Here is a 26824-nt window from a genome sequence, read left to right as displayed (position 1 = left end):
ATGAGAGAAGTCACCTGTCACCTTGCTCACCAGGTGAGCAGCGCAGTCTGTGTCTGAACCAGGAGCACCTTCACCACACCTCTCACCACAGCCACTGTCTTCCTGTTCTCTGCTATGAAACCCCATGCTCCTGGGGTCCTGGAGAGAGCAGGTGGGGTCCCCGTGTGAAGAGCTCCAGGGGGAAGGAGGCCCAGCCAGGACAATACTGAGTGGGGGCCATGGGGTGCTTACCCCTGGGTGCCCGAAGGGCAAAAAGAGAACCTGGTGTGGCTGTCAGTCTCAGGGTAGTTTCGGTGAAGACTGTTCAAGGAAGTTTCTGGGACTTGAAGGTGAATTCAGGAGAAACTTGGTGGAGAGCAGCAGGACCAACCAGGCCCAGAGGTGGAGCAGGCAGGTGTGTTAAGGGTCCATCTGGGGTATGGAGAACTCTTGAGAGTCGTGGGGAGAGGAAGCCTAGCCCAAGAGCTGCACCAGGGCCAAATGAGAAAGGCCTTAATGCCAGGATCTGGGAGCTTAGCCTCAGTTTCCAGGGGAGAGAAGGCCATGCAAGACTTTAAGGAGAACAATGAGATGGGGCCTGGACAGCAGTGGGTCGATGAGTCAGGAAACGCTGGATTAAAAAGTGTGGCCCAATGGACGTCCACAGAGCTCGTTGTTCTCACACTTCATCATGCTTTCGAATTCCCAGGACAGCCAGCGTGAATGCAGATTCCCAGGTCCCCTCCAGAGATTCTGGTTCAGTAGCTCTGTGCATTTGCACTTTCAGCAAGAAGCAAACCCTTTCAGTGTTTCTGATACGTATGACTTGAGGGCACACTCGAGGTATCACAGAGGAGAATGAGAAGAGGAGAGAGCAGAGGACAGAAGGCAGCATGTAGGGGGTGGGCAGTGAAGGTGGTGGTGGAGGGAAAACTGTTTGGGAGCAGGAAGTGGAAGGGAGAAGCCGCGCCTGAGAAAGGGAAGGAAGACGGCTTTAAGGAGGAGAGGCTGTTCCTTCACAAATACAGGCAAGGGACTTGTCGACACAGTAAGAGAAGGAAAGAGTGGAACAAGTGAAGAAAGTGGCATCCACATACCATCTGTAAAACAGCCCAACCTGGTGCTCTATGATGACCTAGAGGGAAGGAATGAGGGGAAGGGAGGGAGGCTCAAGAGGGAGGTGATATATGTGTAGTCATGGCTGATTTGCATTGTTGTATGGCGGAAACCAACACAACATTGTAAAGCAATTTTCCTCCAATTAAAAAATTAATTTAAAAAATAAAATAGGGACCAGTCACACACACACACACAAAAGGAGAGACTAGTTCCTCAAAACAAACTCAACACGAAAGTTAAATTAGATATGAAGAGACAATGGGTTGATGGGATTTGGACAACTACACAGTCATTACTGACTCTATCCAGCAGTGGTTTATTGAACAATGGGAACAAAAGCCAGGCGACAGAGGGTAGGAAGTCCCCGCAGGAGAGAAGCACGAATACTCAGGGGATTTTCCTTCTAGAAGCTTGACTAGGAAAGAAAATGAAAAGGGGAATGGAGGCTGAGTGGAGAGGGACAGATAGTGTGGAAGCATTTTGGTTTTAGATGGGAAAGACTGCGATATTTTTCCATGCACTGGAGGACGCGTGGGCTGACATCAGAGCAGAGGGTCCAGGAGAGAGAGGTGGGGCTCCCAGAGCGCAGGCAGGATTGGGGAGCCATCCTGAGCCACCAGAGGCAGGACCCTCCTTTCCTGAGGCAGATGATAAGAGGAAAAGTGTGAATGCAAATAGGTTTGCAGGTTGACTAAAGTAAGGGACAAAAGAAAACAAATAGTGTAAATATGTAAACTTACCTTGTCAAAATTTGAGTTGATAAGTAAACCTGGGAGAAATAGAGTTCATTAAATAACTAGATTAAGAGTTAAAAAAAAATGTTGAGTCTCAAATGAAGACCTAAAAACTGACTTTAACCATGCAAATGTAAATTCTGCACTTGGTTTAAAAATTAGCATCTGAAAATACAAAAGGGCAACTTAACTTAATGGCAGCCAGCTATTTTTAAAAAAATAATAATTGATGATATTCTCCATTTAACTAAAAAGGATTATGAGACTTTTAAAAGCTAAGAATTTGAGGTTATCAATGTAGGATCCAGGGATTTGCAGAATTCTCGCTTAAGACTGTTACTCCATCCGTTTCTAAAGGAATGAAAGTGAGGAAGAGTGGGTGGTGTGATTGTTGAGACAACTTAATCTATACTCTGCTTTATATTTAAGTCATTCATTTGCAAACTTTGATCTTTTAACTGTAACTGGAAACTAGTTCATTGTGTTCTATCTCAAATCTAATCACAATGATCTCACCAAATGAAACTCACAAATCTCCCTGACCACCTAGGAAGTCCTTCTAAGGCTAAAGAATCCTAAATCTCCACCCCTCAGATGCTCTGATGGCCTGGGTCTTGGGAGTGAGGTAGGAGGCTCTCCATGAATCATTCTCATGATCAGTTAGGTTTGGAAGCCACTGAACTGATTAGGAAATCTTTGGAGGTGTCTGGTTGCCACACTAAGCTACTAAAAAGAAACAGAACTTTTTCCCTTGTGTTTTGCAAGTATTCAGAGCTATCAGATTATGCCTTTGGGGAGTATGACAAATTATATACCTGAAATTATGGCTAATTATGGTCTACATCAAATCAGTCAATCCTAAAGGAAATCAATCCTGAATGTTCATTGGAAAGACTGATGCTGAAACTGAAGCTCCAATACTTTGGCCACCTGATGCAAAAAAACTGACTCATTGGAAAAGATCCTGATGCTGGGAAAGATCGAAGGCAGGAGGAGAAAGGGACAACAGAGGATGAGATGGCTAGATGGTATCACCAACTCGATGGACATGAGTTTGAGCAAGCTCCGGGAGTTGGTGATGGACAGGGAAGCCTGTCGTGCTACAGTCCACAGGGTCGCAAAGAATTAGACACCACCGAGTGACTGAACTAAACTGAACTGAACTGAACGGCATTTGTTGGTGTTGCATAATGTTAGAAGACTTGCTCCGGCTTATAAACTCCTTTAAAAAGTTTTAGTGTTCAATATAAACCTAATCACTCTAATCTTTTCAAATATTTTCAAACTACTAGTATTCATGAGTAGTATATTTATGTGCAGTGATGCTGTGGATGTTATGAAGAGAGACTAATAAGACAATAAGAGGTGGTCCAGAACTCACTCATCACGCCCAAAAAACAACACAATTGAACAAATCATGTATCATCTTTATCCTTCGGGTTTAATTTTATTAGTTGTCATATCTCTTTGAGTTATAATGTATATATTGTAAAGTTCGCCCATTTTAGGGTACAGTTGGATGAGTTTTAGCTCACTTACAGGGCTGAATAACATTCATCACAGTTTTAGAATACTGCTGCCACTCCACAAAGTTCCCCCACACCTATTAGTTCCCCCACACACAGCCCTACAGCCCAAGTAAACCTATGATCTGCTTTCCGTCTCTAAGGTTTTGCCTTTTCTAGAAATGTCACCTAAATGGAAACACAAAGTATTTAGTTTTCATGTTTGTCTTCTTTCACTTCACATAATGTTCATGAGGGTTCATCCTTGCTGTTAACCTAAACACATAGTTCACTACTTACTTTTAGCCCTTAATATCTCAATCTAGGATCCATTTTTAATTCACTTGTGTGTGTCATGTGCAGTATCGTGTAAGTGTACATATGCATATATGTATGTATGTATTTTTGAATACGGATAGCCAATTGTGCCACCACTACCTAAAAAAGCTGTTCTTATTCATTGAATTGCCTTGGCACCTTGGTTGGAAATCACTTGACCATAAATGTGTAGGTTTATTTCTGGATTCTCTCTGCTTTCCATTGATCAACATGTCAGTGCTTGCAGGAAGGGTAAGCCTTGATTTGTGAAGACTTTGTTTCAGTTACGTATACTAAGTTACTCTGTGAAATGTATTTCTTACTAAGGATTGTGGTAAAAATATTATCCAGGTATTGCCAGATAATATTCATAGTAAGACACAAAAAAGGGTCCTAGAATAGACTATCGGGATGCATGAGGATGGTGGAGCATGAGTGTAGCCTCACACTTTGCAAAAGGGGAAATTGAGGCTGGAAGGGAGGAAGTTACTTACCCAGAGTTACACCAGAATGCAACCCAGGTGCTCTTTCTGATGCCCCCATCTTCCCAATGCATCGGCTTTTCCTCCCTGTTCTTCAGCAACTCCTTAAGCTGTTTCCACCCCATCCGCCACTGAGGCTGTTCTGGCAGCAGCTGGCTGAGCCCATGTGGGCGTACAGCTGGGCAGGAGTCTCCCTTTCCTCGGCCTCCTGAGACTTGCCAGTCTCCCCAAGCCCTGAGCTGCCTGCAGGATGGCCCTAGACGACTTGGCCCCTGTGCTCCTGCCCCTCTCTCTTCAGGGACAGTAGAATTGGCTTTTCTTCAGGGACTCTTCTCAGAACAGAAAGAAGAAAGTCATGCCACCGACGTCAAATGGCTCTTACACAACAGCAGCATCTTGCTGAGTATTGTGCAAATAACTCCAGAACATATGGATTGAATTTCCCTTCACTTATTCAGGAATGTAATAAGTCATTGCCGTGGAGGAAGGCTGCCACTGGGCCCTGACACTCAGAACACTTGAAAGAGTCGTCTCCCTGTGCCAGGGACCTCTTAGTCTGGAGCTCTCCCATCCATCACAAGTTCAAAGGGCTCCTACCCTCAGCAAGGCACTGGCTGGGTGGGTCACAGAAGCAGCGTCCCAGGCTCACTTGCTGCCACCCTCCTTCATAGGAACACTGTGCTTCTAACCACATAAACTGGGCAGAATGTCTGCTCATTAGTTCATTCATCCATCCACTCATTCAACTAGTACTTATTGAACCCTATAGGAGCAGGGGGAGTAAGAATATCAGAGTGAACAAGAAAGCACAGCCCTGATCTGGTGTCCAGTGAAAGAACTTTCTAGGACTCTGAGTTATCAAAGCTTTTGAATGATAGTGAGTTCCCTTCAGAGGCTGATAGAGACTCAAGCATCAGATGAAGAATTGGGTGGCTGAGCTCTGAGATTCCTCCCAAGGTCTCATGAACTTTTAAGTTCTTGGAATGCGGCCACGGCTTCCTTGCTGCCTGTGTCCCTTTGGACGGCAGCTGCAGAAGCTTAGACCCGAAATTTTTGTTGGAAGGCATGGGTGGTCTCTGAAGAAGCAATAGAGGGTCCAAGAAAATCAGATACCTGTTTTTCCTGCTGAGAAAACTATTTCTTTTCTTATTTCTTTTTATAGCCTGTCTTCTCTATCTACTCAGAAGAGATTTGAGAACTTTACCCTCTTTAACCACAATTTGGGAGGTTCTGACTATGCTCAGGAAGCAGAGCTGAATAGTCAGGTCCTCAGCTTTGTCTCATTTCCGTACTGCTACTGCTGCTAAGTCGCTTCAGTCGTGTCCGACTCTGTACAACCCCACAGATGGCAGCCCACCAGGCTCCCCCGTCCCTGGGATTCTCCAGGCAAGAACACTGGAGTGGGTTGCCATTTCCTTCTCCAATGCATGAAAGTGAACAGTGAAAGTGAAGTCGCTCAGTCGTGTCCGACTCGTCGCAACCCCATGGGCTGCAGCCTACCAGGCTCCTCCATCCATGGGATTTTCCAGGCAAGAGTACTGGAGTGGGGTGCCATTGCCTTCTCCACTCATTTCCCTAGAACAGTAATTTTCACACTTCGGCTGCCTTAAAATTACCTGGGGAGCTTCTTATAAGACAGACTGCTGGGCCCCGCCCCTAGAGTTCCCATTCAGTAGGCCTGGTTCCTTCAGGGAATGTGGGTCTTCAGCAAGTCCTCAGATGATGACCGCTGCTGGCATGGGTTCTCTGCAAACCCAGAAGATAGCTACAGGCCCCATGTTCCAAGGGGAAAAAAATGCAGATTTGCCAGGGAGCTTGGCCCTGAGGCCTGGAGCCAAAGAGGAGAAAGAGATGTGAGCTGGGAGGAGGGTGACAAATGGGAGGGAGTCTGACAGAGATCAGAGCAGGGACTGGCCCCTCAAGAGAAGGTCGCTCTAGCTTTTCCTTTTCTTTCTCCCTTTCCACTTGAAATGAAGCACTGCCCCCCCAGCCCCTCTGCCCTCACTTCCACCCCTGGGAAGTCACCAGAATCAGGTGAGGATAGCCCCAGGCTGAAGTTCTGAAGTTCTCCCAGGCAGAGGGAGGGAAAGGAGCCCTGGGGGGGAGGACCTCTAAAGCCCAGGACTCACAAGCCCGGAGGGGAGCAGAATGGACTCCATTCCAGACTGGTTTGTTGGGGCACCTTCCTGGTGGGTGGGGGACTGACTACGGAAGTGGGAGCTTGCCTGTGGCTGTGCTTGTGTTTGCCAAGACCCCCGTGTGCTGCAATGGAAAGTGAGGTGGGAGATGAGGAAGAATAGCTAACTTTTATTTAGTACTTAAGTAAGCATCCCTGGTGGCTCAAAAGGGTAAAGCGTCTGCCTGCAATGCGGGAGACCTGGGTTCGATCCCTGGGTCGGGAAGATCCCCTGGAGAAGGAAATGGCAACCCACTCCAGTGTTCTTGCCTGGAAAACCCATGGACGGAGAAGCCTGGTAGGCTACAGTCCATGGCGTCGCAAAGAGTCAGACATGACTGAGCAACTTCACTTTAAGTAAGCATCAAGCCCTGAGTAAGCACCTGAAGTAGGTATTATCCCCATTCTCAGATAATAGATGCTTCCCAGTTACGCAAGCACCTGCCCCAGCTGATACCTCATATCAGATCCTGCTCTCTGCACTGTCATGACCACTTGGTCCCTGCACCCTACAAGCCATGAGACTTTGACCAAATCAATTTTTCTGAGTCCCAGTGTCTCTGCCAGTGTTAAAAAAAAAAAAAAAAATGTCAATATTGAGTGCTTCCAAAAGGATTTTAAGGCACAGATAAAACAGCAAGGTGAAATAATGAGGTGAGATGCAGGGAGCTGTGCTGTGTATATCTCAGCCCTCCACCTAACGGTTGGTAGCAATGACCCCACCACTGGCCTCTAACATTCACTTAGAGGTCTTACATTTGGTTCTGGGCATCACCGGGTTAATATTTCATCTTGTTTTAAATAAAACCATTACTCAACGGTGTAACTAATGTTTTATTATTCCTAATTCCAAAACCATTACACCATGGAGCCAGAGTTTAAAAAGAATTTAATTGAAGACCAAAACATGCCCAGTAGCATTGCCTATCTTGTAAATAATTTCTGTTCCAAATCCTAACTTGGTGCAGCTTTTTTGGTATATTTCCGTTTTCAGTGTGTGATATAAAATGTTTTCATGGTATCTCTGTGCAGAATCCTGAAACATTCAGAAAAGTATTAACAACAATAATTATCCTTCTCACTTTTGCAGCACCAAATGGTAGGCTGAACAACCACTCATGTCTCTTTGTTATAGATGAGGAAACAGGCCCAGGCAAGCAACATGGATTGCTCAGGTTCTTAGATCTGAATCCATCCATTCAGGTAGCATGCGTGCAGACCCAGTGTTCTTTGTTTTACCCGTGCTACTTCCACAGAACATTTGAGAAAAGAACATGCTACCCCACCCAACACTATCAGAGAGGCTGTCTTTTCATCTGAGTGTGTGCAGCCATCCATGGGGAAATGCCCTCTTAGAACCAACACCCATTCCAACCCCCAGCTGCTAATTTTATGAAGATTTCTCAGGCTCTGGGAATGACTTCCGGTGGCTTTGATCAATAAGTTATGTCCTAGAGCTTTGTTAGTTGTGTTCTCTGTAAGTGTCTCTGGGGAGCTATATGGTTTCACAGGGTCCCAGGAGTTTCCTGCTAAGACCATGAAGAAGGAATTCATAGGGCCTGGACTCCATCTCAGGCCTGTTCATGCTGATCATGCTCAGCCACCTCTTCAATGGACTGTGAACTCTGTATTTAGTGCCTATGGAAACAACAACAGAGGATAAGACCCCCTCCGGACAGGGAAACCTTGCAGGTTGTATCCAGGTTACTCATCGCCTAAGAGAACACACACACTAATCACCCCTTCCTCCAGACAGGCCATAAATTTTTCTGTACCTGTCCGGAGTGTAACCTCATGCTTATTGATTATTGGCTAATTGTTTAACTGTCTGAGCACATGGCACATGAGTGATGGGGTTATTGGGATTGTATTTACCCTTCCTTAGTTTATGTAAGTCTCAAGGAATATGGGGTGGTGGGTTTGGACACGTACACATGGGGTATAATAGATTTTTGCAAATGCTGGTCGGGGTCCTTGGCTAAGAGGAGACTCTGCCTTGGGCCCGCCGGTGTAATAAACTGCACTCCACTATCTGCATTGTCCTTCTGAGTGAGTTTGTTTCCCACGTGTGGCTACAACAACCATTGTCCTGGAAAAAGTCTAGAATGACTCTCAAGTGACTTAAGTTTTTTCTCTCAGGACTATAAGCATGAGGCATTTCCTGGACTGTGTACTCATATGTCCTCTATTTTCTTGATAGACAGCAGAATCTTGTCTCTCTTGTGGTTAAGATTAGAGACTCTGGATTTGTGTGAATGTCGCTTTGTTGCTTGTTGGGTATATGACACTGGAAAACTTAAATTTTTCTGAGCCTTGGTCTCCAAGTCTGTATAACGCAAATAATAATGATGCTTAACTCAGAAGGTTGTTGGCATAAACTAAGTGCTTGATATATGTATACTGTCATTTTAATTATGCCTTTCTTTGCATTCAAAATAATAGAGACTTTTGCTTCCATGAGAATATCTTTTTGAAACAAGAGAAGGGTAAAGACCTTTCCAGATACACAACTTTAAAGAACTGGAGGATAAATCCATTAAAAATATGTAATAGAGATATGTTGGGGAAAAAAATCAAAGAAATCAAGAGCAGCCTCTTCGAGGAGGTGATAAAATTGACAAACTTCTATAATAACTTATCAGCACAAAAACAGAGAAGATACAAATTACCAAATTCAGAAATAAAAAAGGTGACATTACTAAAGATTTTATAAGTATTAAAAGTACAATAAAGCAATACTACGACACTGTTATGCCATTAAGCATAAAGCAACATAATATTGTTAAGTAACTAACTGCCAATTAAAAATAAATTTTAAAAAAGACAGAATAGATAAAAAGTACAAATTCCTTGAAAAACACAAAAATTTACTCAAGATGAAACAGATAACTTGTACAACCTTTTATCTGTTAAATAAATGGAATTTGTAGTTAAAATTATCTCCCCACAGAGAAGAAGGGGGGAAACTCAAGCCTATATAACTTCATTGTATTAAGAAATGCTTAAGAAAGAAAGGATGCCAATTCTATGCAAACTCTTTCAGAAAATTGAAGAGAAGGGAATACCTCTCAACTCATTCTTTGAAGCCAGTGTTTTCCTGATACCAAAATCATATTAAAATGCTACAAGAAAACGTCATACCAATATGCCTCAAAACCGTATGTAAAAAATTATTAACAAAATTTTACAAAATTGAATTCAACAATATACAAAAAGATTAATATATCATAACCAAGTAGAGTTAACACAAGATTAACTTTCTGGAAAAGTCAAGAAAATAAATCAATGTAATTTACCATATTTTTAATGTGGTAAATTTTTAACACTGACATTTTAAATATTAACAAATGAAAAATCATATGATTATGTCAATAGAAGTAGAAAATGGAATTCCCTGGGGATCCAGTGGTTAGGACTCTGTGCTTCCACTGCCTGGTAAGGGAACTGAGATCCCACGAGCCATGTGGCATGGCCAAAATAAATAAATAAATAAAGGCAGAAAAAAATAATTGATAAAATCCAACAGCCATTCCTGGTATATATTTCTCAGCAAACTAGGAATAGATAGGAACTTCCTCAATCTGATAAAGGACAGCTACAAAAATCCCACAGTTAGCAACTAACGTAATGGCAAAGACTGAGTGCTTTCTCCATAAGATTAAGAATAAAACTTTTATGTTCAGTCTCCACTTCTATGCAATATTACACTTTTGGTTCCAGCCAGTGCAACAAAGCAAGGAAAAGAAAAGAAGTAAAACTGTCTTTATTCTTTTGATGATATGATCATCTATGTAAAAAATCTGATGGGATCTTAAAAAAAGCTATTATAACTAAAATGTAAATTCAGTAAGATTGCAGAAGACAGAAAGAAATCACCTCTATTTCTGTATTAGCAATAAGCAGTCAGAAATCAAAATAAAAATGTCATATGCAATGAAATCAAAATTTATGAAAGACCTAGAGATAAATATGACAATAGGTAGATAAGAACTATTCACTAAAAACAACAAATCATTACTGAGAGAAATTTTAAAGAACTTTTATAAGTGAAGAGGTGTACGGTGTTCACTTAAGAATACTGAATGTTTGGGAGGAACTAAGATGGTGGAGGAATAGGACAGGGAGACCACTTTCTCCCCTACAAATTCATCAAAAGAACATTTGAACGCTGAGCAAACACCACAAAACAACTTCTGGTTGCTAGCAGAGGACATCAGGCACCCAGAAAAGCAGCCCATTGTCTTTGAAAGGAGGTCAATAAAAGTTTCTTGAATGAAAAAAAAAAGAATACTGAATGTTCTTAATATGAACACTTAATTATTCTTAAGATGTCAATTCTTCCCCCAAACTGATGTATAGATTCAACAAAATTCCAATCAAAATCACAGCAGGCTTTCTGGTAGGAATTAACAAACTGTTTCTAAAACAACTTTGAAAAAGAACAATACAGGAGAGCTAACACTACATATTTCTAGATTTTTCTAAAGCTACAGTAATTAAGACAATGTGGTACTGGCATAAAGATCCACAAATAGATGAACAGAACAGATTGAGAAACCAGATACAAATCCACACTGAAGGACAACTGACAAAGGTGTAAAAACTAATCAGTGGAGAAAGGATTGTCCTTTTAACAAGTGATGCTGAAACAGTTGGATATCTATTTGCTAAAAAATGAGCTTCAATTCAAATCTTGTGCAATATACAAAAATCAGCTGCATATGGATCATAGACCTAAATGTAAATCATAGTATCATAGACCTAAAGTGAATCTAAATCTAAAAATTTTAGAAGAAAATACAGGGAATAAAAAAATAAAATACTGGAAAAACTATTGTGACCTCGGTATTATAGACTGAACATTTGTATCCCCCAAAATTCGTGTGTTGAAGCCCTATACCTCAATGAGATAGTCTGGAGGTGGAAACTGGGAAGTAATTAAGCTTGGAGGAGATCATGAGGGCGGTGCCCATGATTAGATTAGCGTCCTTATAAGAAAAGACACCCTCTCCTTCTCCCTTGTGAGGACACCACAAGAAGGCAGTCTGCAAACCAGGAAAAGGGCTCTTGCCAGAAACCCAATCTGTGGCACTTTGCTTTTGGGCTTCCCAGCCTCCAAACTGAAAAATAAATGTCTGTTGTTTAAACCCCCAGTACATGGTATTTTATTATTGTGAATACTTAGGTTAAGCAAAGATTTCCTTGATACAACACCAAAAGCATGATCTATAGAAGAAAAAAATTGATCATGTACTTCATCAAAATTAAAAACTTTTCCTCTGCAAAAAACATTAAAGTAATGAAAAGACAAGCCATGGACAAGGGAGAAATATTTGCAAATTATGCATCTGATATACAGTGGTGTGCTTAGACTCTTCATCATGTAGGACTCTTTATGACCCCATGGACTGTAGCCAGCCAGGCTCCTCTGTCCATGAGATTCTCCAAGCAAGGATCCTGGGGTGGGTTGTCATTTCCCCCTCCAGGGGATCTTTCTGACACAGGGAGCAAACCCATGGTTCTTGTGTCTCCTGCATTGGCAGGCAAATTCTTTACTACTAGTGCCACCTAGGAAGTCCGATGTACAGTGGACTCATATATAAATAAATCAATAATTAGGTAAAAACACAATTTAAAAACAGGCAAAAGGTTTGAACAATTTACCAAAAATGATACATGAGTGAAAACACTTTAAAATGCTCAAAATTATTAATCATTAGGGGAATGCAAATTAATATCCAATGAGATACCTCTACATATATATGATAAAGGTTTAAATTTTTCAAAAATCAAACTTACCAAGTTTGGGCAAAAGTATGGCACAACTGGAATGCTCTTCACTATGGTGGTAATGTAAAATTGTACAACCACTTTGGAGACATGTTTGGTAGTATATTAAAACATTAGACATATACCTACTATCTGACCTAGCCATCCCATTCTAGAGATGGACCAAATAAAAATGGAAGCATCTTTCCAAACAAAGACACATATATAACTGTTCACAGAAGCTCTATTTGTAATAGCTGAAACCTGGTAATAATCCAGGTGTCCATGAACAGATGAACAAGCAAATCATGGCATATGAACTAATTACGTGTGTAACAACATGAGGGAATCTCAAAATAATTATGCTAAGTGAGAGAAGCCAGACAAAAATGAGTATATGCTGTATGATTCCGTTGGCTTAAATCTCTAGAAAGTGCAAATGAACCTGTAATGACAGAAAGATAATCAATTCTTTGCTAAGGAAACAGGAGCAAAGTTAAGTGGGTAATTCTGAGTAAGAACATTTCCTTTTCTCTGTTTCCTATTCTCTAACAATATCTCATTGTGGAGGTTGAAGTAAATAATGCATATCACACCTGGAAAGAGCTGTCTCAGTAGTATTACTCATTCTGGGTAATCCCTTCATCACTGAGTCTTACTTTAATTTTTGCCATTACTGTAGCTCTTGTTTTTCTTTTGGCCTCTTGAAATCCTACTCATCTTTTCAGGCCCATCCGGAAGGCCACTTTCTTCATATACCTATCATGGTCCTTACTCTTACTTTCTAATTATAATGTTAAAAATTATTATTGGTTGAATCTCCACAGATGGCCAGGAGCTTTGCAGGCAATTTATAAACATTACCAAGGACTGGCTTCCCTCATAGCTCAGTTGGTAAAGAATCCGCCTGCAATGCAGGAGACCCAGGTTTAATTCCTGGGTCAGGAAGACCTGCTGGAGAAGGGATAGGCTACCCACTCCAGTATTCTGGCCTGGAGAAATCTGTAAGAGTCGGATACCACTAAGCGAATTTCACTTTCACTTCACCAAGGATTAATCACCAGTCCTATAAATATCTAGATACAAGAAAATTTTATACTTTTCTCCAGAGAAGATCGACTTTCCTTAGAATCCCAAAGGTATCACTCCTTTAAAAGACTTTAAAAACAACTGTGTCCTTGAAACAAGATGTTAAAAAAAGGGCTATCATTTCTCCCATCTTGTGGAGAAAAACAAAACAACTCAGGCCCGGAGAGTTACCACAGCTAACCCAAACACCCTCACTGTCCTGATGGGTGCAGCGTTGAGTATCACGTTCTGCTCAACTATCAGGGTCTGCTGGCATGTCTTCAGAAGAGTCACGCTTGTTCACAGTCCTATATGGGTAAAGACACACACAGAGCTCTGTGCCCCTTCCTGCTTCAGCCCCTTCATCTAAGGCCCGAAAATATTTTGAAGCCCCCCATTTTAAAATCATTACCTGAGGGGTGGCCAGCTTTCTTGCAATGCTTTTTTTTTGTGAAATACTTTTGGTCTTAAAATCCTGCTTTTAAAAGGTCATTATGGTTCAGGTTCACTGTTTTGTGACAATTTAAATTAGTACTGTGGTTTGGCCAGAGAATGCTGATGGCCCCAAGGCCCATGTGCTCCAAATGCCCCCGGGCTTCAGCCAAGCTGTGCTCTGGGCTGGGTCTGGCCAGGAGGTCGTCTCAGCTCTTCTCCAAACAGCGTTAGTTCCACTGAATTTTTCCTAGCCTGGGAGCGGCTGAGAATCAGGCAGCCTGGGTTTGTTAGGTATTGTAGTTCCAGATTATCCTCCAATCTCTCGCGAACTCATTACTGTTCTCAAATATGAATTTAAAAACAAAACAAAACGCTATCTGATCATGTCATTCTCCATTTAAAAATCTTGCCTTTCTGTGGCCTAAAATGTCAGCGTTTCTCAACCCTTTCAAGATTTTGGATGGGATCAAGTCTGCGAGCTGTGGCAGAAATTTGAATTTTTCAAGCTCCCCGCATGACTCTCTCACTTACCCAGAGTTGAGAAAATCCCCAGCCTGCCTAGCAGATTTTCCGCATCTAGTGTGGCATGCAAGGCTCTTTACACCCTGACCCCCACTCACACCCTTCCACTCTTCCTCCATCTCAGTAAGTGGCAACAACACAACCTTGAGTCAGAATTCTGGGAGTTGTCTTTGCTGTCTTCCTCTCCCTCAATTCCTCACTCTCAATTCACGGCCAGGTTCAGACTTTTCTGAAAGACAAAATATATTTTGTCTTTATCCTCTGGGTTCCATGTTCACCACCACCAGTCCGATCCATCCAAGCATTCTCTCTCCTAATCTGGGCTTTATTCATAAAAATATAAATAAATAAACATTATATTTTAGTGTTGCATTGCTACAAAGATATCTGGATTCTTTATTATATATCCATTATTATTTTATTTTTTAATTCTGACTTTAAAAGAAATTAAAACATTTTCATGGGCCCCAGGCTCTGTGCCCAGAGTGCCTGATGGTCCTAAGTACTGCAACAGGCTCCAAACTGGCCTCCAAATCCATTTTCCTCATAATTCCCAGAGTCCTCCTTTACCCTTAAAATCCCCTGCTTAAACAGTCCTGATCAGTCACTGAAAGTTTTGGTTATTATAAATATGAATAAAGCCTCTCACCACATCCTCCACACAAGTAACTAGTTATTTGTGATTTATTTCCTACCACTTTTTTCAGCTGTATATGGAAAATATATGCAAAATATCTATGATATGAGCAAAATATGTATTGTGTCTTGAACCTATTGCTTTTTCATTAAATAAGTAGTATCCTAATGCACATACCATTCTTCAACCTGCCCATTTCACTCAACAGTAAATCTTAGAGATAAATCCAGGTTGATGCATATATCAGTAGATCTTTCATATCCCTTCTTATTGTTGCTTTGTGTTCCATAGTGTGACTATATTATATTTAGCCATTACTCCACTGAAGCCCATTTTTCACCTTGACAAATAATGCTACAATAAATATGTTCGCAAATGCAAGTTTCTCTAAGACAGATATCTTGAGGTAAGATTATTGGTTTGTAGGATATGCCTCTTTTTATCTTGTTAATATCCCCAGATTGTATCCCAAGTAGCCAGGCCACTTTATGTTCTGACAAGCATGATACATGTGTACTTGAAAGTGTTGAAATTGTTAGTTGCTCAGCCATGTCCAATTCTTTGCAATCCCATGGACTATACAGTCCATGGAATTCTCCAGGCAAGAATACTGGAGTGGGTTGCCATTTCCTTCTTCAGGGGATCTTCCAAAACCAGGGATTGAACCTAGGTCTCCTGCACTGCAGGTAGGTTCTTTACTGTCTGAGACACCAAGGTTCTAGTGTGTTTATTTTTCCACAATTTCACCAATGCTAACCAGCTCCAACATCCTCCAGTAACTCTTTCTGAAAGGGCCGGCAAATGGTAGGCTTTGTAGAGTCTGAAAATGTCTTCATTATTTCAGCTTCACTTTCATAATCCTTCAGCTAGTAAAAAATGATAAATTTAAAGATATTTTCTTTTTTCACATTTGGATAGTCTCAATTTCCCTTTTGTTTCCACGTAGCTGGTAAAAATGTCTGAATGATAATCTAATTTCATTTTTTTCCTCTTAAAAATTGGTAATTTTAAGATTCTAATTTTATTCTTAATACATTGACCTTTCATGACAAGGAATCTAGGTCTAATTTTATGTAAATATCTCACTTGGGCCTTGGTAGATCTTTTCAGTCTGAGAATTCTTGTCTTTTCTCAATTCTTGGCCAATTCTAAGGCCAATATATCATCAAAGGTTGTTTCACATTCCCCCTCTTTATTTCATTTTTAAAGAAAATTCTATTAGACATATGTAAGAACTTCAGAATCTATATCCCTTTATTTTTTTTCTATACTTCTGATCTCTTTATCTGAGAGAATTCTTCAGCTTGAATTTTCAAATCATTAATTAATTTTTCATTTGCAGCCATTCAGCTATTTATACTTACAATTGCATCTTACTTTTTAATTTCAATAAACATTTAATAAATGCAAAATTGTTACTTTAATTTCATTAATTGTCCAGTTGCTTCTTTTTTGCATTTCAACCTGTTCTTCTTTCAAATCTTTCTCCTTGTCTCATAGATGATATCCCCTCCTTTAACTTGCTGGAGACAGTTTATTTTAAAATCCTGTTCTTGTGATTCTATTAACTCTATTTCCTTCCATGAAATCCTTTTCTTACTGAGTTCAGTATCACTTTTCCATATACAGGCTTTGACTCTTGTTTGGCAATTTTTCTGTGTTGGTGATTCTTGCTCCTTTCCCACTGACTTTGCATACAGTCTTGTCAGCCCCAGCAGGACTATGAAGACCTACCACATGGTCAGGATGGGTTCCCACTGTGGGAAACTCACGGCCACAACTTCTCATCCACCACCCTCCTTTTATGGACTTTCCCACTTCCTCATCCACAGGTCATTCCTTTTCTTGATTCTGAGTGCAGCTGTTCACATTTCTATATCTTTATTATTTCTATGAACTGGGTTATAAAAATGGGGAGTTTCCACACATGTGATGTCCAAGTAGGGTAGTCCATCATTGAGAAATCACCAGCTCTTCACTAACAAACTTGTACTCATCCTATTGATTTTAAATAACAGTTCACCATGACTTTGTTGACCACTCTGCATAAATTAGGCCCTTCTATTATCTTCTCTCATAGTTCTCTTTCTGTGTAGCATTCATCATAATTTATAATTATAGACTTAATTGTGTGTTTACCTGTCCTGATATCTTTCTAAAAATTTATTTAGACATCTATGCATTCAATAAGCATTTCTTGAGTTGAAAGTACAAAGGATATTGTTCAGAACCTCAGATTATTGTGATGAAAGAATGACCCAAGTCAACAAAAAAATTGCTCTATAATTTGACAAAATGCAATTTAAAGTGTAATTTAAAGTTTAAGTGTAAGGAACAAAGGTGGTGTTTACTTCCATGTTGAATGATTGGGGAAAATTTTCCAGAGAAGCTGATGTTTAAGAAAGATTTCAAATGATAAATAAGAGGAATTTCTGTAGACAAATGAGGAAGAAAATAGGATTAAGGACCAATAGAACCGAGTATGTAAGTGCCTACAGACATGAGAGAGCATGACAAAATCTGGAATATGAAACGAGTTTGGTACCAGTTCTAGACATTAAAGTGTGATGTGTCGGTGTGGTGGTTCTGGGGAAGAATACAGAGGTGAAAGAGCAATCCCATGTAAGAGTATTGTGTCAGTCAGAATAGGCTAAATTATCTACAGTAACAAACAACACTAGGAGTTCAGTGGCTTCACACAACAATTTCTTTCTCACTTAGGCGAAGTCTGCTGTGGATCCAGGCCATTTTCCAGGCAGCTGTCCTCCACATGTTGGCTCAGCACTGCAGGCTACTTCAGTTTCACGGCAGCATTAGACTTTAAGGCTCAAAGGCTATTCTAAGGTATTTTTATTTTATTCTCTAGGCAAAGGAAGGATCTGAAAGGTCTAGCAAAGGGAGAGAATTAACGAGACTTGTATACTTATAAGAATGGTACTAAAGTCAAAGAAACCAATGAGAAGTAATTGAAATAATCCAATGAAAACTAATGAATCATTCCACTAGTGCAAGGGCAATGGGGAATGGATGCTATGCATAATGATGGATTTTAAAGGTACTTATATATGAACAATAGGAGTTATTGATTGATGGCAGATGAGAAGAAAAGGAAAAAATAAGTCAGTGATGACACTCAAATATCTGGCTTGAATTTCAGATTTGATAGTAGTTCATGAACATTGTTCATATGAGAGAATGAGCAAGTTGGATATAGAAAATGACTTCTGCCTAATGGAACCTTGAGGTGGAGGTGAGAATAGACATTTGATTTGAGCATGAGGAACTATGGGAAGACATTTAGCCTAAAGAAGCAGCAGATTTGCTAGTGATCAGTATGTAATGATTTTTAAAACTATAGTGGGATGTATGAGAAATATTTGAGAAGACTGGTTATGATTGAGTTTCTGAGCTTCATGATTTTAGGAGCGCCATCAAGCCCCTGAAATTATATCCCAAATTTGAAGAACAGTGCCTATTAAATGTTTCTTGGAAGAAAACTCATTCCACAAATGTTTATTAAGGGCCTATTTTGTGCAAGCCAAAGGCATTATTCTTGGTACTGGGAATAGAGCAGTAAACAAAAAAATACAAAAATATTTGTCCACTTGTAGACAGTGTTATTCTAATGGGGTGGAGAACAAGCAACAAACCAATAAAAACTTAAAATAAATACCATCTTAGCTGGTGGCTAGTGCCACAAAGACAAATGAAGCAGGATATGGGGAGAGCAAATGGGGGTGAGAATAGAATAGCATAGAGTGGCCAGGAAGGACCTCACTAATAAGGTGACATTTTTAGAAAGAATTGAAGGAGTGAGGGAGTGAATTATGTGGCCTTGTTCAGGATATTCCAAACAGAGGGAATGTGGCTTTCATTAGATTCTCAATGATTTACCAGAAATATGAAGAATCATTCCTCTGAAGTAAGAAAGTCAAGAAACTGGTTTTAAATAAAGAAGAAGAAGAAAAAGAATCCACTAAGGAGTGGTGGTGATTGGTTGTGGAATTCAGAAAAGATATAAAGCCAAGAGAATCTGATAGACTGGAAATGGAATGGTATTAGAGGGCTGGCTATCCTGATGAGGTTGAATTCTCAGGTTATTGAAGAAGTCAGACTTAGAAAGAAGGGAGACAGTGATCAGGGAATGAGGTATCACAAGGGTAATATTCCAGACATAGATATGGCTATAAGCAAAGTAGATGGCTTTGGTGAAATGGAAGAAATCATCATTAAACAAGATCAAGCAATGAGAGGCCATTGTCACTCAGGATGTCAAGAGGAATTGGGAGAGAGGTGAGCATAGTGTCACATGCCTAAGTTATTAATGAAAGGAACAGAGGATAGGATAAAGAAATTAGAAGATGACAGTAATAGAGATGAGTAGAGTGTGCCAGAATGATAGAAAAGCAGGGGAATTTAGAAGGAGTTTGGAAAAGTAATGGTCATAAAACAGCACTAGAGAGTTAGGGAGGTGATAATCCTGAATCCCCTGACCTTTCACAAAGTCTGACCCCTGCTGTTCATTTGCTTCTGAAGCCCTAATTAATCCTGTCCTATGGTTGTATCTTCTTGGTCTATGTGGTCTTAGCATCTGAGGAACTTCTGGGGCAGGGGAGACCTAATATGAGTGAATAGCAACTAAGAATCGTATTAAACATATTTAGGTGAGCAGAGGTAAGGCAAGTATAGATGATGTATTAGCTTCCTAGGGCTGTCATACTGAAATACCACAGACTGGGTCACTCAAGTAAAAGAAATTAATTTTCTCACAGTTCTAGAGGCCAGAAGTCTAAGATCAAGGTGTTGGCAGCTTTAGTTTCTTTTGAGAGCCTTTTCCTTGGCTTGCGGATGGCTGCCTTCTTACTGCATTCCCTCATGGTCTCCCTGCTGTGTTTTCTGTATCCTAAACTCTTCTTACATTAACAATTAGATTAGGCCCATTCAGCCCTATTTTAACTTAATCACTTCCTTAAAGCTCCTATCTTCAAATATGTTCATATTTTGAGATACTGGGAGTTAAGTCTTCAATATATGAATTTGGGGAGGAAATAATTTGGCCCATAACAGATGGTCTATGTTTCACATACCTAACCCTAGGGCACATCACCCCTCCTAGGACTGGCAGAACAGAAAAAAACAGAAAATGTCCCCAGGCCCACCTTCTGCCTCACTTCTTGCTACACAAGGAAAATAAGCTCTGTTTCAGCACTAATCAAGGTTTCTCTTATCACCTACCAAACAAAACCTTAACTGGCCCAGTATTTGTTAATTCCATGTATGTGGTGCTTGAAATTAGCTTGACACTGTGGTGGTGTGGGCTTACGCTTTGGGAGAACTTCTATTAGACAGTCTGTATTAGTTTGCCAGAGCTGCCATGACCAAGGATCAGAGACTAAGTAGCTTAAACAGCAAAAATATATTTTCTCACAGTTTGGGTATTGGCTGGTATTTTCAGGAAGTTCAAGATCAAGGTTGTTCTTCTGAGACCTCTCTCCTCGGCTCACAGATGGCTGTCTCTTCACCCCATCTTTCCTCTATGTGGTCTGTATCTTAATCTTCTCCTCTTATAAGGATACCAGTCATACTGGATTAGAGCCCACCCTACAACCTCCAGTTTAATCACCTCTTTAAAGATCCTGTCTCCAAACACATTCTGAGATACTGGGGGTTAGGCCTCAGCATATGGATTTTGGAGGAGCACATTTCAGCCCATAATAGAGCCTGGTTTATTTTTTGCATATAAATTATTTTTCCATCCCCTAAATTCTTGCAGTCACATGACAGCATGGCTCAGGAATGCTCAAAGTCCACAGGCAGGATCAGGGACCTACAGATGAGGGGAAAGAGAGCTGGATTTAGGGTCAGGAGTCCAAGGCTCTAGATGCTGATCATCCTCCCAAAATGGGACACTTGTGCATGGGAGCTTTTAAAATTATAGATTCAAGAGCCACTCCCAAGATTCACTGAATTTGAATCTTCTGAGACGAAGCTCAGGCATTGTTATTTTTTTAATTTCCCATGTTATTCTGATGACCTGATAGGTTCTGAAGTCAGGGTTTCCAGCATTCTGTCAGTCAGTGTATTGAATAACCCAAAATTTAATTCTCAGGTGTAATCTTTGGGGCCATTTATCAGTTTTTAGATATTCTATAGGAAGCCTGGATTCACAGTTGGCCAATAAAAACTCTTTGCCCAAATATTTTACATTTTCCAACGCATTCATGGAATTCCAGAAAGTCTGTGCTCAAGAGTTGTATATAATAAACACTTTGATAGAACATGTAAACGAAGCCCTGTTCTAGTTGCAGGAATGCTGTAGTATTTACTCTCTTAGTAGTAGGTTTCTGATCCATTTCCCTTACTATAAACGGGATCTTGAGCCAACATCCATCATTCTACACTTTTATGATTCTAACTGACATACTGTTAGTTTCCTAAATGTAAGTATGTTAACCTTTTCATCACTATTTTTTAAAACAAGTTGAATCTTCTTAGAAATTATCTTTCTGAATACCTATGATTGAATCCTGAGTGATGTAATGATATTATGACCACAGATAAAAGCAAGTGTCAAGACTAGAAGGCCACTCTGAGCTCTTTGACTTTTAACAGATTATTAGCAATTCACCTCACCACTCCCACTGCAATTTCATTCCATAGTCCTCACACTCACATTTATATGTGCTCCATGCTCCCAATGGACTCCTATCCCCTGAGTTTATAGTGGAGGAAACTGATGTCCCTCCTTCCCCTCCTGCAGCAGAGAAAGTAGGTGACTTGCCCAAGGTCACATATGAGTTACCCATGTTTGAGTCTGTTCCTAGACCACTGTCTTTCCCATTCCTCCCACTCTTCATGATTTATTCATGTTGCTCCAGGACGTTCTTATCAAAAGATCAGGACTGTATCACCAGTGCAGCCCCACACAATGGGAAATTGCCCTGAATCCAAGCCAGATCAGTCCCAAGCCACGGTTTTCATGCAGATTCCATCTGAGCCTTGGCTAACTCCCAAGGAAGCACATATCAGCTCTGCTGTATATTGGCAGAACTTTGGCTCAGAACATATTTCAAATGCCTCCCATTGAGCGTTGGCAGCCTTAAAAAAAACATAGGAAATTATTCTGGGAGGCTCAGTGGCTCTGTGACACTTTACAAGGAGAAGCTGATGGCTTTCCCTCCCAAACTCTCCCCTCTCTGCCCAGAACAAATGACTGCATTTCCCTGGATGTGCCCTAAATTAGGAGAGGGCCGGCTCATCTGTAGCACTGATGGAGGGAATGTCTTTAGTGGGCAGGGCCCTCTGCATGGTGCAGGGTGCTTCGTGCCAAGTTCTTCCTCTCTTGGTTTTAAAATGCTTGTATATTCCAAGAGAAATGCAGTCCATGTGTTTCTGATTCATTTACACTTAAATCATTAAAATGTTGTGTGAGAGTTATTTGATGTCTGAGGAGCCTATGAGTCTTCTTAATGGGACTTTTATTTTAATTTTTTTAAAGTCTAATAGCCATCACTTTATTTTTTTTCATTTATTTTTATTAGTTGGAGGCTAATTACTTTACAATATTGTAGTGGGTTTTGTCATACATTGACATGAATCAGCCATGGATTTACATGTATTCCCCATCCCGATGCCCCCACCCACCTCCCTCTCTACCCAATCCCTCTGGGTCTTAATGGGACTTTTAAAGGTTTTGGTTTTTTGTTTTGTTTTTATCTTGCCTAAACCAGAAAGTAGTATTTTGCTAAAACAGTGCCTAGGTTCAAACATTTCCTCATCGCATATACTTGCACCCACAATATCAAACACACCCTCTTAATAATGCCCAGCTTAGCGAAGTTGACTTTTAAAGGTGATAAAATAGAGAAACTGGAGAAAAAAATGGAACAAGGAGAACTTCAGCAAGATTCAAGGCACTGTTCCCCAAAATGTGCCAAAGCAGTGTTATCAGAGTGTGGAGAATGCATGTGTTTGCCTCCTTGCTTGGAAGGGGGGGGGAGTTGTCTCTTGAGTACACTGAACAACTAAAAAAGAATAAGGATAATTTCCTTTAAGTCTCACAGTAACTCCTATTTTCCAGATGAGGAAATAGGATCAGAGATGTTAACTATTGAGTCCAAACTATACAGTTCGCTTAAATAGAAAGGAAAGATTATAGCTAACTCTGACTCTAATTGCTCTTTTCAAAAAATGCCTCAAATTGAGTTTCTCTGTGACTGTGTTATGTATTTGTAATGCCATATGCACTATAATATGTTAGTGAGAAGCAGCACAACATAGTGGATACCAGCTCAGATTTTTCCCCATCACTTTCTAGCTGTGTGATCTTGGGTATCTTACTTAAACTCTCTGAGCAGTTTCTTCATCTGGAAGCAGGAATAATATTACTACTCAGCTTTGCAAAATGTAAAGAGAATCAAAAGCAGTTAACCCATTATTAGAACAGTACCTGACACATAGTGCCCAGTAAATACTAACTGCTAGCTGTGACAGCAGTAGGAGTAATAAGAGGCTGGATAATCTAGGCAAGTTATGGACTCTCTCACCTCAGTTTTCTTGTCTGTAAAATGGGTACGATAGTGTGACCCTGTCAATTTTGTGGAAGTAATTGAGATGATGTCTGCACCTAATCCTGTGCCTAGCACAGAAAAGGTGATCTCAGTGAACTGTACTTTTTATAACCAGACACCCCTCGCCTTGTTCAGGACTGGTGGTCATTGTTGTGGAGAAAGGGATTTCCTTACTCAGCTTGGCTGAGATCTGGTGCTGTTTTCTCCACAATCCCTGGGTCTAGCCACGTACACAGGCCCAGGTCTCTTCACAGCCATGGGGTGTGAGGCTCTCTGGCTGCGGTGGGTCCTCCCCGGGTGGTATCAGGCCCCAGCACTGTCCAAGTCGGTAAAAAGCTCAAGCCTCACTTTCAGCTGATGAGGAACAACTAGCCAACTGAAGGACTGGCCGCTAGCTCACAAGCCCGGCCAGCTGCTCGGTTCACCAGGAAGCCTGTGGTTGTTTGCAGACAGACAAGCTTTGGGATTTGCCTAGTGTAGGTATTAGAATTGCCTTCTTAGTATTGTCCTTGGTTAATTGATGTCCTTTTGCCAGTGTCCTGAAGACGAGCAGAGAATTATAGCCATCTGGCAAGGGAGACTGGGGAGAGCTGACGTTGTCCCTCTCCACTGTCTACACACACACACACACACACACACACGCACGCACACACGCGGTGATACAAATACCTATTCGAGCTCCTCAGTGATTCTCTCCCGGGAGCTGGAAGCAGCCGTACAGGATGAAGGAGGGAACTGGAGGAGGAGATCTTGTAAGGAAGAAGACAGATTCTGTTCTGTCAAGTCCCTCTGAGTGTGTGTAAGAGCAAGTCAGAGGAGAGAGAGAGAGGAGAAGGCAGAGGGAGAGAGGGGGAGAGGGGATCTGTTGCAGGCAGGGGAAGGCGTGACCTGAATGGAGAATGCCAGCCAATTCCAGAGTCACACAGGGACCTCAGAACAAAGATAAGGCTGATACCACACTGGGGACGAGCTCGCGGACAGTCAGGCCAAGGGGACCAGGCAGCCAAGAGCACTCAAGGCAGGAAAATGAGGTGAGTGCCAGGGCAGAAGTGGGCACGGGGTGGGCGGGGGGGGTGGCTTTCAGGGACCAGATGCCAAGTAGCCCTGGAAGGTCTGACCTTGTCTCTGGGCAGACTCACCTGCATGTCCTGTGGTTGGTGCAGGGGCTCCTCATCAGTTCTCGGGGCTCTGAGAAGGGAGCCAGGCTGGGGCCTTGCCTGGGACTCCAGAGACTTGCAACTTGAAACGGGAGGCTGTGGCTCTGTGCAAATGCCGCCGGTGCCGCTGGAGCTCAGATTTCTCCTCTGCCAACGCAGGGTGCTGCCTGCCGGCCAGTGTGACTTTCCTCCTGTTGCCCACAAGGTTGAGTTTTTGTTTTCCTTCTTTAAAAAGAACACTGGTTTCTCTCTTCCAACACTCTGTGAGTTAAATATGTGTTTGTGTGTTTATTTGCTCTGACCGGAAAAGAAACCAGATCCCCATTGCTCAGCTCTGTGGCTTCTTAAACCTTCAGAAGTTTGCTAGTTTAAACCTCAGTTTAGAAAAGCAAAAACCTGTCCACATTTTACAGTCCCCTATAAATTTCTGCATTTATTACTGAAATCAGAGGCCGCCAGTAGCATGAATCAGGCTATGAATTGCACCAAATGACTCTTAAAGGGATATCTCAAATTAAAAAAAAAAAAAGTCTTCCCGATTCTGAACCTAGGATTTTAAATTGCAATTGTTTCCAAGCTCTTCAATATTTCCAATGTCTCAGCCTATACTTAGTTACTAGCTGCTTGTTACTAGACATTGCTTGTAAGTTTTCCTCTCCAAGTGTCAAAATCCAGCCACCATAATTATTTTTACTACTTACAAGTGCTTATACTGTTAAAAATACAAAAAAGAAAAAACGAACACTCCAGAGACGTGTTAAGTCTCTGAACACCTCTATTTCCCGTTAATTTTACTCTCAGTTGAAAAAGGGTTTCTATTTGTTTCTCTTCTGCAGTCACCTAGCAACTTTTCAGGGTCTGGGGCCAATGAGGGGCTTCAGGCTGTGTTAACTCTTTGAACTCAGATTACCTGTGGTTTAGAGAGATAATCAGGTCTTTAAGGTTAATCCAATCACTCCGTTCTTTTTAAATCCATTGTAATGTTAACCCTGCTGTCTAACTTCATTTTCCTTTCTCCTGAAAGAGATGAGATTTATGCCCCTCTACATGGAATGACAATCTGACTCATCTGTCCACCATTCAAGTCTTCACCCTACCACCCAGGATCCCAGCCATACCAAACTATAGGGCCAATGATCAGTTCTGTCTTGGCATTTCCTCATCCCTTAGCTCTCTTATTTCCCCTATTTCTAGAGCAGTGGTCCCCAGTCTTTTTGGTACCAGGGACCAGTTTCATGTAAGAAAATTTTCCAGGGATGGGGGGAAGGAGGGAGGGGTTCAGGCTTCAGGCAGTAATGCAAGCTACGGGGAGCGACAGATGAAACTTTGCTCACTGGTCCGCTGCTCACCTCCAGCTGTCCAGCCCGGTTCCTAACAGGCGGCAGACTGGTACCAGTCCTCGGCCAGCCCAGGGGTTGGGGACCGCTGTTCCACAAGACTCGATCATTTAAGCTTGCTCAAACATCACCGCCTCTTCCCTGCTCAGTTTCCCCAGAGTCAACATCTTATCTTTTGTGCTTTTTCTGTCCTTGGAAGTTACCTCTCTTAGTATTATCAAGTTGAAATGTCCACCTCCTCCTCCAAGCCTGAATGTTCCTTAAGAAATAGGATCTGTGGCTTGTTCACCTTTGTATGCCTCATACCTAGCATAATGTCTGTTTCATACATACAATCATTTCATTGCATACAATCAATACTGACTGAATTGAATTCAGTTATTCAATAGCAAGACTTCTCCTGGAAAAGTGCTCCACTAGAAGTCTCTAAAAGGTCTTGCCTCAAACAGACACAACACTTCAGAGTTTGCAAAGCACTTGTAAAGTCTCTGTCGCATCTGGGCTTCAGATTTTGGATGAGGTAAGGGTTTATGGAGACAGGAGGATAAAAGAGTTAAGCAACTTGCCCAAAGCCACACTGATGATCTTGAAAAAGCCCAGACCCAAATCTGGATCTTTGGGCTCCAAGTTTAGGATTTCTTTCTATAATACTGTGCCAGACTCTCAACCAAGTATATTATTCTATATAAGCAGCTCTCAACCCTAGCTGCACATTAGAACAATCTATAGTACATTTTAAAAAATGCCAATGACCAGGCCTCACTTCAGACCAATTAAAGTAAAATCTGTTGGGGAGGGACTTTTGTATTAGTATTTTCTTTTTCACATGAAGCTATGGGTTTTTTGAATTATTTTTCACAGGATTAATTGCTTTGGCCAGATGCCTAGGCATGATATGGGCATGAACCCAGTTTCCTCTGTGAGCCTTTGTTATTGCTGCTTTCTGTAGAAGCTAACTCACCATATGGCATTGGGCATGACATGTCACCTCTTGGGGTATCCTTTTTGTCCTCTGT

General features: G+C 41.3%; 1 protein-coding gene and 1 long non-coding RNA gene across 7 annotated transcripts in view; one reads left to right on the top strand and one right to left on the bottom strand.

Moving 5' to 3' along the window:
- Positions 1-1333: 1333 nt before the first annotated feature.
- LOC122675612 lies at positions 1334-24878 on the bottom strand. Of its 3 annotated transcripts, XR_006335299.1 has the most exons (5): positions 24454-24878; positions 20368-20571; positions 14206-14336; positions 1839-1867; positions 1334-1736 (listed from the first exon to the last, which is right to left on the bottom strand). It is a non-coding gene; the product is annotated as an uncharacterized LOC122675612 (long non-coding RNA). The 3 variants fall into 3 exon arrangements; XR_006335300.1 differs by lacking the exons at positions 20368-20571; positions 24454-24878 and adding an exon at positions 23984-24113 and having other exon boundaries at positions 1339-1736; XR_006335298.1 differs by lacking the exon at positions 20368-20571 and having other exon boundaries at positions 1340-1736.
- MASP1 (MBL associated serine protease 1) overlaps positions 23769-26824 on the top strand; it is a 71014-nt gene continuing 67958 nt past the window's right edge. For 2 of the 4 annotated variants that reach the window (XM_043874562.1, XM_043874561.1), the window contains exon 1: positions 23769-24345. In XM_043874562.1, coding sequence (XP_043730497.1) covers positions 24341-24345 — 5 coding nt within the window. In that variant the 5' untranslated portion in view covers positions 23769-24340. The remainder of the gene's footprint in view (positions 24346-26824) is intronic. The other 2 variants (XM_043874560.1, XM_043874563.1) reach the window with 2 other exon arrangements.

This window comes from Cervus elaphus, chromosome 19 (assembly GCF_910594005.1).
Source record: "Cervus elaphus chromosome 19, mCerEla1.1, whole genome shotgun sequence".
Classification (NCBI taxonomy): domain Eukaryota; kingdom Metazoa; phylum Chordata; class Mammalia; order Artiodactyla; family Cervidae; genus Cervus; species Cervus elaphus.
Note: the sequence above shows the minus strand (reverse complement) of the source record. Positions and strands in the feature narration are given on the sequence as shown.